At 37.5% G+C, this 12,941-nt stretch overlaps 1 protein-coding gene across 1 annotated transcript; it reads right to left on the bottom strand.

Moving 5' to 3' along the window:
* Nucleotides 1-4,964: 4,964 nt before the first annotated feature.
* Nucleotides 4,965-12,847, bottom strand: tmem175 (transmembrane protein 175). The gene is made up of 10 exons (XM_037777140.1): nucleotides 12,423-12,847; nucleotides 9,056-9,094; nucleotides 8,831-8,928; nucleotides 8,665-8,716; nucleotides 7,800-7,835; nucleotides 7,625-7,708; nucleotides 7,335-7,499; nucleotides 7,143-7,221; nucleotides 6,918-7,053; nucleotides 4,965-6,764 (listed from the first exon to the last, which is right to left on the bottom strand). The coding sequence occupies exons 1-10, from the start codon at nucleotides 12,672-12,674 to the stop codon at nucleotides 6,092-6,094; spliced, it is 1,614 nt and encodes a 537-aa protein (XP_037633068.1). The 5' UTR covers nucleotides 12,675-12,847; the 3' UTR covers nucleotides 4,965-6,091.
* Between the last annotated feature and the right edge of the window lie 94 nt (nucleotides 12,848-12,941).

Below are 12,941 nucleotides of genomic sequence, written 5' to 3' on the forward strand. Positions count from 1 at the left end.
TAAATTTATGAGAATTTGTGTACCAAATAAACAAACGAGAGTTGCGTATAAATTTGTGAGCTTTAGAGGTACAACTTTGAAGATGGCAGTCAATCTTTTCCCCGTGCTTCTAGTCTTTATGCTAAACTAATCACTTCCTACCTCTAGAATCCATACTTAACGTACATACATGAGCGTGATATTGATTTTATCTAACTCTCGGACAGAAAGCGCAATTCCCAAAATGGTGAACTATTCCTTTAAAAACGAAGACTGTGCTTCCTTTATCAATTTAACCAATGATTTTAGTTGCACTGCGGAGGTGGAGGTGGGGAGGTGGATGTCCACATCCTCGGGCTCAATGTTTGTTTAAAGAAATGCTATTTTAAAGTCTTCTTCTGCATTAAATCACTGTTAAATTATTAAGTTTTGAATGTAGTTTGCAATATAAGATGTTATCAACGATGACATAAGTACATTTGGAGCCTATATACTGTACAATATGTGTGTTTATATAGTAAACAGTACTGTATTCACACATATCTTTAAGTATATAAACAATCTGATGGGCGGTTGGTTTTATTAGCAGTATCTTATGCAGGTTGATTCCTTGAATGTGGGTTTGGATTATTGAAGTCTACAGGAGATCTGTGGCGTTTATGGTTAATCACACGTTAATCACCACTAGCGTGATGAATAAGACGATGCATTATGAGCGTGTTACGAGGCACCAGACGGAGCCGATGAGAGTCTCTGATTGAATCCAGACCTTTTTTATCAGAGATGAAATGTTTACCAAAGCACTGTCTGATTAACACTGATTTCCTTCCTTTATTGAGAATAGCTCCAGGACCCCGGTCTAAAACATCCTCCCTTTGTTCTGAAAAATGAACAAAAAACGAAGCGAGTTTGGAACTGGGCTGCTAACATTTGTGTGCAATAGGAGTCTGTTCTGTTCAAGAGGATGTTATAATTTATTTGTCCAGTTTGTTCTGTTCATGTGTTCCTCATACGTATAGAAGTGCATTTTAGGGTGTTTTTATTCACCCATTTGAAGTGAATGGGGCTGCTGGGTGGATTTTTGGGGACCAGCTGTATTGTACTGTATAAATCTATAACTAAAAGTCTCTCTGTGGGGAACACACACACACTACTGCTTTACAGGCTTTTTCTGTGTTCAACGTTCACTGTTCATTGTACTGACATCCTGAACAAGATGAAGCAAAGCATCTGGACATCTGGACAGTGTTGACACTAAAGCAATCTGACCAAAACTCAACACACAAACAGCAGATGGTCAAATTATTGAAATCTTTTTTTTAAAGCTGTTTTTTATATGGAGTCTGGAGTGTGCCAACGGAATAATTAAACACCGTTGTTGGTGAATGAATCAGTCAATCAAAGTATTAAAATTGGAAACTATATAAAGTTATACAATTATCATCAACTGTCTCAATTAATGACTCGATTTATTTTGTTTAAATTAATTAATTTAAAGAAAATACGAAAGACGAAGAAACATTTTACTATTATTCTGTAGTATTAGTACTATTATTCTTATGAATGTTTCTGCTTTTATTCTTTAGTTTCCATTAAATGATCATTTAAATTTAATTTAAATAATTTTTAATCAGTCAGTTTATTGTTTTGTTTGCAAAATTATGACACTTGAGAAGAGCTTTTGAAGGATAAATGACTCAAACAATTAAAAAGTAATACAAAATTTCAGAAATATATCCTAAAAAAAGTTGGGAAAATGCCCTAAAAATGTCAGAAAAATTGCCAAAAAATGTAGGAATAAAATCAAAGAAATATACAAAAAATGGCAGAAAAATGTCCAACAAAAGTCAAATAATTGATTATTAAAACTGTTGATGATTGATCAGCAATCAATCAATTAATCAACTAATTGTTTCAGCTTTAGCTCTAATTAGAAGACAAACATGTAAACAGAATAACAAAATAAAAAATGTAAGTAATTTGCAGAAGACAATAATGAAGTTGAACTATTAATTAGCCAAAAAAAATGTTTTATGGACACCACCAATTATTATGTGTGAATTTAATTTCTTTATTCATTAAAACTCACTTAAAAGCCTCAATTGATTATTATAATTAAGAAGTATTATTCCAGTGGCACACTCAAGGCGAGACAGATTTTCAGTTCAAATTAGATGGAAGTTGTCGTGTGGACTATTTATATTTGTATTGAAGTTGTGAAGGTATAAAACACCTGTGGTACACAAATGTAAAGGTAGGAGAGAAAAAGGTAGTTTTAGGAGACCAAATGTCAGGTAATGATGCACTGCAGATGTTTGGTTGCTTGTCTTTTTAATTTATCATCTTGTGTATATTTTGTTTGATTTTGCTTTGAGCAGAAATGTTTTCTAATGAGAGTCTAAAGCTTTTGGAGTGAATAAGATGAAAACAGATACAGAGGAAGTATGCTGTTCATATGGGGGCGATACCAAGTCATGTATAAACCACATACTGATATCTTGTTAGGGATATTGTGAAGCTGTTTACTGTACGAAGGTGAATAAAGGTTTTTTTTTCTTTAAAATGTTGTACATTTTGTTCATTATGTTTGCTAAAACAAGACAGAGAATTCACTTTCACATTGAAGGAACAACTTCAGATTTATTCACAAAACGAAGCTCGACAGTTTATGATTTGACATTTAGAAAAAAAAAAGTTTTTGCACAGTGTGAAAGAGCAAATGCAGCGTTTACGCTCACTAAACATTGACAACAGAAATCTGTCAGAGGGAATATCTGGCCTCAACAAACAAGCCACATTGTTGGAGGAATGACAACAAGAGAAAGGTTATGATTTATGAGTGGTAATTTGGTGTCAACAAATGCTAAATGTCTCATAACTTGTAAAATATGGTGTGCAAAATACACAAATACAGTTGTTTATATTAGGTGAAAATATCCGACAAAATTTTGTGTTCATTATTTTGGATGCAAAAAGCGTCAGTGATGAACTGCAAACAAATACAGGCATTTATTCCTCCATAAAAATCATAAAAATTACACTGCTCCCATTCTAATAAACCAGATCTTTAGATATAAATAATAATACAAAATAAAATCATACTCTGTTCTAAATGCAGCTTGGATCTGGAAGCTGGGTAGGGCTGCACCATTTAAATAGAATATCTAATTGCATCATTATTCTCATTTAAACACATTAAAATGATTATGGTGCGATTTTTTTTTTTTTTTTTTTTGCAGGGATCTGTACCAAACAAGGATGTTTTCTTAGGTCTGTAGAATATGATGTGTAGGCCAGGATGTTTCTGCAGCCCCTCAATATTTAATTTAAAATGGTATGACACATTTCGCCTTTAACAAATATTGCGATTTCCTCCTCATCCTGCGATTTGAAAATTGCAGTATTACGATTTTGATAAAATTGATTAATTGTGCAGCCCTAATGCTAAGCGTCCTCAACAGAATAAAATCCTGACAACCAAATGATGATATTTATCTGTTAGATTATGATAGATTCAGTCAGAGCCTTTCTATTTTCTTTGTTTGTGTTATTTAAACTGTGTCAATTGTTATTATTATATTTATAGTAGACGTGCATTACCATGTGTTATGTTAGTGTGATATGATGAGTAGTGTGAATGTGTATTTTTGTATTGTCGCCATGTAAACTGTGTGGACCCCAGGAAGAATAGCTGCTGCTATGCAAAGGCTAATGGGGATCTAAATAAACAAACAAACAAAAAAAGAAAAACAAATGCCCAAAATATGACGTGTCCAATCAACCAATCACAAACAAGTTCACCTGCCCACATTCAGTGTTTTTTCTCCGTCTTAAAACATGATAATTCAACAGTTTTTTGTTGTCACTCTTTCAACTCTCTGTGTTGTTTAGTCACTTGTTGATAAATATAACCCTTCTCCATCACATGACAGTTTTCCATTAAAGTGCGTCTCAGATTTGAGTTCCCTTTTGAGTCAGTATCAAAAACACATAAATGTACATCATAGCAAAGCACATCTTCATTACAGCCATGAAAATGGCTTCAGGACATTTTACCAGAAACAACAGTGACCCCTTCTGGCGACATTAACTACACCTGATTTACAAAGCTCTCCATAAAAATAAAAAACAGAATGTTAATATCCAGGTAAAATAAATTGATTTGTTCTGATGTTAACATCACGTAATAATATTGAGTTGACGTTACTTTTTAAAGACATAACTTTCAAGAAAACCTGAAACTAAAATCAACAACAGCCATGCACATTCTGGCCTTTATCTAATTTTTAAATATATAGTTTTGGGGGTCATTTAAGTGCAAATTTGTCTTATTATTAAAAGAAAACAATAGAAATAGAAAAAAACATTGAGACATAACTGAAAAGGTGAGATTACATTCCAGTGAGTATTACACACAAATATATACAGAAGCCCTGAGATGCAAGTAAAAACAAAATCTGGTGATCCATTTTCTAAGTCTGATCTGAATTGTTTTCTCTCCTGTTTTTATGACTTAAGAACAGGTGAAAAAAATATATATTTTTGTTGTTGTAATACTCATTTCGGCCACAAGAGGCTGATGTGAACCACCAACTATGTTTTAAATACGACTAAAAGCATCCATGTTTTCTTCCAGGTGAGTTTTAATTTCTCCATGCACTCTAAACATCTATACACGAGGTATGTCATGTCTCGTCCTGCTCCTTATATTATGTGTTTTATTGTTCATTATATTCACTTATTTCCTGTTTTATTTTGTGTTTTTTACCTCTCCTCTCTTTTCAGACACTTCACTTCCTGCCCTTGTGTGTTTCCCACCTGTGTGATTACTCACTCCGCCCCGATTGGTTTCACTTGCGCCCAATTAGGCTCACCTCGCCAATGTATTTAGTCTGTTTCTCTGTCTCTGAGCCAGTTTGTCTTTGTTCCCCGAGTCCAGCGTTCCAATGATTTCCTCGTGTTAGTTATCCTGGTTTTTCTGAACTTTTTTTCCTGACCACGTTTTTGCCGTTTCCTGCTGTTTTATCCGTGGGTTTCCCAGTCATAACAAGGAACATATGTTGTTTGATAGCAAGTTATGTAAATTAAAACTTACCTGGCAGAAAACATGAATGCTTTTAGTCCTACTTAGTACATGAGGTAGTGGAGCACTTAAGCCTCTTGTGGCCAAAAAGAATATAACACTCGCCTGCCAAAACAGTTTTTTCCCACCTGTTTCACAGATTACATTCTCGAACAGACGTGCCAATTTAACGGATTAGTGTGGACGGAGAGCGTCCGATGCTACGCATTGCGGCGCTATAGTCGGACTGCTCACATCCCGTTAGGACACGGTGTCAGGGCTTCCGTATATATCAGAATCAGAATATTTTAAAACAGTGCAATTTGCAATTTTATGGCCGTACCCGTTCAGTATATAATATTTAAAGTGCAAACACTACAGACCCTTTAAACCCTTTTAGTTGCTAACAGGTCAACTCCAACATTTATATCGGCGCAAAAGTCTGAAAGGAGACGAACTTGAGAAAACTTTCCTTGTCGTTCACAAAGTATTTAAATACTTCGGCTCTATGAAGTATTTTTTCTACATGTCTTAACATGATTAGCGAATCTTCTCTGGATAAATGGACGGTTGAATTTAAACCAAACCAGTTGGACGGACAGTTCATCTTACGCCTTTACTTGGTGCAGAAACTGAACTATAATTATAAAAACTTCCGCTAACTCATGAGCTAAACCATCTTGTGGGTCATTTCAAAGCTTTTGAAAGATGATTGTTGATTATTGGCTAATCAAAACTAGCATTAGTTTATTCTTCAAGTTATCGTTTAAAAAAACGTAAATGAATGGATAGGCTTTGGCTGTCAGTATCCTGCTGTCACTACTCTACTTCCATACTTCACCTTCAACACGTCACATCTAATCCCATTTTCCTTCTCAACATTCAAACCAGTTTAAATGTTGAACCATCTCCTCCTCCATGTGATTCCCAGTTCAACTTCTTTCAGTAACTCTTTCAGAGAACAAGCATTTTAGTAACAATGCCTCGCTGCTCTGTCAGTCAGCTTCTTATTATTTACTGTGGCCACTTCCCTTTAAGTTACCTAGCTAGCTAGGTAACTAAAGCGTTGAACGGTACTCTCGACTCGTCATCTTCCTCCTCTACGATGCCCCTCTCGTCGGGTCTATCAGGACAGAAAATTAGCCGTAGCAACCCTATTATGACGCGCACCAACAGCCTCAACACAAGAAAAGCAAAAGGCACGGTGATCTCCATCAGGTGGAAGATCGAGGAGCTGAATCTACTCAAAATACATGTGAGGAAAAACGTCCCCAGAGCTATGCAGGGGTACAGAGACAACTTAGCTAACATGAATATGTGCTCGCGTCCGCCATATCGTACGTAAGGGTGCAGCGTTTCCCGTTCGTTGTAAAGAGCGACCACCCAGATGGCGAGCTGAAATATACCCGCGAAGAAAATGATCACGCAGCTGATCTGAATGGCTTCAAGTTCGTTGCGAGAGTTGCGCGGGAATTCGTGCGTTAGCTGGTAGGCTAAAGGCAGACCGCCGACGAACGCCAGCGAGAAGGTGTTCAGGAGGCCCATGAAGCGCGTCGTCTTGGTGACGTGGAGGAAGAGCGAGTGGTGCACAAACCAGAGGAGGCCGACGGTGGCGAAGGAGCCGAAGTAGGCGAGGTACTCGGGGCCGTAGACACGCAGAGCCGCGACCAGGCTCCCGCCAAACTGCTTCTGCACAACGGTCGGGTCTGGGACGTTGTCCTCGCTATAACAGGAAGGAACCAGAGAGGGCGAACGTTAAAAGAGGTTTTTCAGCACTCTTTTCTCACACATACTTAAACTATCATGGTTTTATATTACCGGGAATTGAGCAAAATTGTCAACAAGCATCCTGTAGTTAAACTAAAGTGAAACACACCATATGTCCAGGATGAGAAGCGTCGCTACGATGGCGTAAACTCCGTCGCTGAACGCCTCCACTCGGTCCTTGCTGAGGGGCTCGTTAGGCAGGTAGGTGTAAAACAACATGGAGTCTGGAGACTCTGGCACCGGACCTGAAATGGACATGATTTGGTTCATGTTTTGGCCAGAGGTCAGCAATATATTTCATAAAGTTTCTGTCACAAGTAAATCTAGAGCTTACCAATTGCTTTGCTGCGGCACCACTTCAAACAGCGGGAGATGTACGGCAGGAAGATGACGATCGCCAGCAGCACGTAAGACTGAAAGACAAAATGAAAACGTCACTACAAAGAAGAGATTTCTCCATCACAACAGACGATCTCTAACCTTGTAATCATCTGCTGACTCTGTAAACAGTTGAATTGCCACCTACCATCTGGAAGAAGATGAAGGAGAAGATGCTGGCGAAGAAGCACATGAGGGGAACCCGCATGATGACTTTGAGGATGTGGTGTTTGTAGAAGGTCTGGTTCTCGGAGATCTGGATCTGCTCGTTCAGCAGGAAGGGACGGCTGAAGGCGTACAGCACGATCACCGACTACGGAAAACAAGGTACGAAGGATTATGATACACAGAATGTCAGTAGTTCAACTAGAAGAAAAGAGCAACAATAATACAGCCATCACCTCTATCTAGTAGAATACAACACGTTGATTGGCTCACCTGAATGACGCCCATCACCATCACACAACTACAGAAGAGTAAAATGCCGAGGATGTTCTCGGGGAAGGCCGCCATCAGAGAGAACTGTTAAGATAAAGAGAGGTTGAACATTTATTTGGGTAAACTGTGTGATTGATTGAGCTGTTATTGAGCTGCTGCAGTGCCTCACACTCACCGTGTACGGTAGAAAGGTTATCAGCATCATGCACGCCTGAAATAGAACCGAAAGCAGAACTTCACATTAGAAAGCAGGAAATGTGCTCGAAACAAGTTTCAATCACAGCACAGCGCTTTTCTCTTAGCAGGGAAATTAGCTAACACATTTTTTATGCACACAAAAAGGCTTATTTCTCTGAAATTTTGTGCACAAAAATGTGTTAAAATCCGTGTTAGTGAGCACCTCTCCTTTGCCAAGATAATCCACCCACCTGGCGGATTATCTTGGCAAAGCAGAAGTGCTCATTAACACAGATTTTAACACATTTGTGACCAATATTTGAGAGAAATGAGCCTTTTGTGTGCATAGAACAAGTCTTAAATCTTTTATTTCAACTCGTGAAAAATGAGAGCAAAAACTAAAGTGTTGTGTTTTGTGTCGGAAATCAGTTTCCTACATGTACTGATTTGTGTGATACTTATTATATGTCTGAGTTAATGTGCAGGTCTCTTTCTTTAGATGTTGTACAGTAATGTTTAAGTTAACAAAGAGCAAGCAAACCACAGCTAATCAAATGATATAAATTGTAAATCAGAGAGGCGATAACCGGACAAAAGATTAACTTTACATGAAGTCCAGCTGTGTCTATTAAAACTAATGCCATAAAAAGTAACTTCTTAACACTGTAGACATGAAATATAACCAACTAGTGATGCATGTCATATAAGCCGAAAGAAGAATATAAAACTAGACATTATTACAGTCTCATTAGCATCTTTTTGTGATACACAAAAACTCATAAGGTACTTGCTAATAGCTATTTGCTATTATTACTGAATCAAAATAATACAATTAAAAAATTATGGCGTTATTAAACACTTACGAGGTTCAGCAGTGCGAGGCAATCATCAATGCGTACGATTACTTGAAATAACCTGTGAAATCCAACACAAAGAATAGACCATAAAACTGCTGTACTACTACCGCTGCTACTAATAATAATAGTGCTAATAATAATAATATTAATAATAATATTAATAAGGACTCACCTGATGTGAGCGCCCCAGGCAACAGTCACAATCATGAATGTCATCAGGTAAACAGCGATCTTTGTACTCAGCAGAAGCTGAACGCTCTCCCTCAACTCCTGCACCACACATTCATAATAAACTTTAAAATAAATAATCAATACATTTCTACAGTAATACTGCAAAGATCTGTAGTACAGCATCACCACACTATCACTGAATAGTACTCGTTCTACAGGACATTACCTCATTATCTTCCACCTTGGTGTGGGCGACGGGTAATATCTGTGAATGAAGGAAGCTGAATTAGTACAAACATCAAATGTTAACAGAGAAAGACACACGATGCTAAACATCTGTAGAGACAATCTGATGTCCAACTCACCAGTGAGCCTGATCTAAGAGCCTTATTATGAATATTATCATGGCTTATTTATACCTACAATTTAAACCTTAAATTTGAATGTTTCAAGTGTTGGCTAGGGGCGGGAAGATAAAGGATTAAATCACACAATGTTGCTATTTTCTTTAATTTATCCTTTATTTATGCAGGGGGACCTTATGCTTTATTATTACCTTATTTAAAATTGTTTGTTTTTGACTTAAAAGGATGTTCACTAAAAAATGGGTCCTGCCTGTGATGCAATACAAATATTTGTTTCTTAACAAAATATGAGGTAAAGTGATTCCAGTATGTTTTAATGCCATTTTAAGAGTTCTAAGCGTATTTTGATGATTACCGGGATAATATCATGAATCACAGTTATGTCACATGATATTTTATATCGTCCCATGTCTAGCGGTGTCTAATGAAAGCTAACTACTGTACAGAATACAGTTATATGAAAAAACAGACAGTCCTCAGAATGAAAAGCTGTGTTTTATGTCGTCTACGTTGCCGTTGCAAAGTGAACAACCATGACGACAGGTCACAGGAGAGGTTAGCTTTAAAATCTCAGTGGAGGATTGGTTTACACCAGGTCAAAGCTGGTACTGTGTACCAACTTACTACTGGAATAAAGTGCAAAATCAAACTGAAGTTAGAGGCGTTAATTTCTTTGAGGGACCTAGTTTGTCTGATTTACTCATCTTTGTTCTGATCTTGATCTCAGTGAGACTAAATTAAGCTTAACTAACTCTGCATGTCATAATCACTTTATGACTGGAAAAGTGAGCAAGTATTGTCCCTTTGTACTCCATAAAATGTCTAACTACCATTAAATACTCAGCATATTTTATACTAAACCAAACCTCACATTTTCTCCAATTCACATTCAGTAGTGGAAAAAGCAGTCAGATCCTTAAGCAGCAATACGACACTGTATATAAACTACATTACAAGTAAAAGTCCTGCATTCAAAATTAATTATCTAGCAAAATAATGGAAGTATTATCAGGAAATGTATTTTAAAAGTAAAGTACTAATTATGCAGACTGAATCGCCCCTTTAGGAGTTTTATGTTATTATTAGGGCTGTCAAAGTTAATGTGATAATAACATGTTAACGCAAATTTATTTTAACGCATTAATGCAACTTGTGATTTTTTTGTTATAGCGGCTCAGTTTTAAAGCTAGAGTGAATATACTGGTATCATATGAAACTAGAAGACCTAAAGAATCCATTGGTACCAACCAAAGGGGTCCCTTGAAATATATGAATGTAAATGGGTTCTATGGGTACCCACGAGTCTCCCCTTTACAGACATGCCCACTTTATGATAATCACATGCAGTTTGGGGCAAGTCATAGTCAAGTCAGCACACTGACACACTGACAGCTGTTGTTGCCTGTTGGGCTGCAGTTTGCCATGTTATGATTTGAGCATATTGTTTTATGCTAAATGCAGTACCTGTGAGGGTTTCTGGACAATATCTGTCATTGTTTTGTGTTGTTAATTAATTTCCAATAATAAATATATACATACATTTTACATAAAGCAGCATATTTGTCCAATCCCATGTTGATAGGAGTATTAAATACTTGACAAATCTCCCTTTAAGGTACATTTTGAACAGATATGTGTGATTAATTTGCGATTAATCACGATTAAAGATTTTAACTGATTGACAGCCCTAATTATTTATTTGTTACTTATTTAAAAAGCAGCCATTTCACCCCAATACTCTTCCTAATAAAATGCTGTTTGGGGTTCTCTGCTGCAGCTGTAAACATAAGTAATGATTTTTAGTTTTCTTGGGCCATTTTACTTGAAGCTTTAATGCTGCAAATGTGTTTGATAACACAATAAAAAGGCTTTTATTGTTATATTTGAGCGCAACATTTTACATATATGAATGTCTTATATTTCATTTAATAACTCTGGAGTATTTGAGGGATCCTAAACCCCAGGATTGACATTGACATTAATTGATTGACAACCCTAGTTATTATACAGTATATGATATTATTGGATTAGTGTATCACTAATGCATTAGTATGTGAGAAATGTAACTACTCAACCTACTTCTGGTAGTTGTATCTATTACAATATGTTGTATTTGATAAGTTTATCATCTGCTTTACAGGTAAACCTGCAAGATAACCAACAACACATTATGCAATAGTAACAATACAGGTGCCTCAGATAAGTGCACTGTAGTGAGGTAATTTCTTCCTCTGAAATGTAGTGGAACAGAAGTATTAAATAGTATAATGAAAATAGTACTTGAGTCAGTGTATTAAGGTGTGTTTCACCATTCAAAGTCAGGGAATAATAATAATAATGATGTCCCTGCTCCCTAGTTATTAAACAGTATATGACATTATTGGATTAATGTATCACTAATGCATTAGTATGTGAGACATGTAACTACTCAACCTGGTAGTTTTATCTATTACAATGTTGTTGTATTTGATAAGTTTATCATCTGTTTTACAGGTAAACCTGCAAAAACACCAACAACACATTATGCAAAAATAACTACAGCTGACTCACAGAAATGCATTTTTTGCTCTGAAATGTAGTAAAAGTACTTGAATCAATGCATTAAGCCAGGGGTGCCCAATACGTCAGCTTCAGTCCAGGGCTCATGGACAGTTCTGGAACTTCCTCACAGAGGAAAAGTACCTCAACATGAGGAAGTGCTACCTCCTTGCCTGCATTATTCGGCTCCACTTATTTATGCGAGTCAGCCTTTTCCCACATGAAGATTATTAAGTCCAAATACCGTTCCACCTTGACTGATGACCATTTGGAAGTGTGCTTGAGGCTGGCTATCAGCAGCTACTGTCCGGACTATGCATCCCTGGCTGATTCCATTCAGTGCAAGTCATCAGAGTAAGGTAATGACAACACATGTACAGAGTTATATTGTACAATATGGGTTCATGCAGTTATGCAAGGTACACCAACATATATTGTACATATAAAGAATACTCGATATATTTATAAATAAATATATGTTTTGCATTTTTATAGTAGGTAGATCATTTTGACTTGGTCATTTTATAAGTAGCTCGCATGCTGAAAAAGTGTGTGCACCCCTGCATTAAGGTGTGTTTCACCATTCAAACTCATAGAATAGTAATGATGTGACCACTGCTCCACCACCACCCTGAGGACTCTGTGGTTAAAGGCCCGGTGTGTCTGTGTGTCGGTGTGCCGGTGTCTCACCATGACGGTGGCGATGATGGAGATGAGCGCATCGCTGTAGGCCAGCAGCCGGTGGGAGGACTGAGTTCCGCTGTGGTTGTCTCTGTGTGTCTCTCTTCTGTCCTCTCTGTCCTCTCTGTCTGACGGAGTGATGCTCTCCATGAAGGAGGAGGAGGAGGCTTCGTGACTCCTGGAGATCTTCTTCCTCTTCTCCATCATCTCCTCCTCCTCCTCCTGATGCTCCACGATGTCTCCCTCCTCGGTGTCCTCCATGGTGGAGACGCTACAGGACCAAAGAGGACACTAGAGCAGCAGCAGCAGCAGCAGCAGCAGAGACCATGGATGGAGCAGGAGGACGGAACTGTTTGCAAACAACCGAAGACAGCTGACTGAGGGCGGGGACACCGGAAACAGGAAGCAGCAGCACTGCTGGATTCCGCTTGGCAGCAAAGATAGTTGATTAAGGAAGAGTACCCACTCTGTAGTTAAAAACGGATCCATATTCTTTTTTAAATGTGGATATTTACTTTTTGGTGGTGT

This window comes from Sebastes umbrosus, chromosome 8 (assembly GCF_015220745.1).
Source record: "Sebastes umbrosus isolate fSebUmb1 chromosome 8, fSebUmb1.pri, whole genome shotgun sequence".
NCBI lineage: Eukaryota > Metazoa > Chordata > Actinopteri > Perciformes > Sebastidae > Sebastes > Sebastes umbrosus.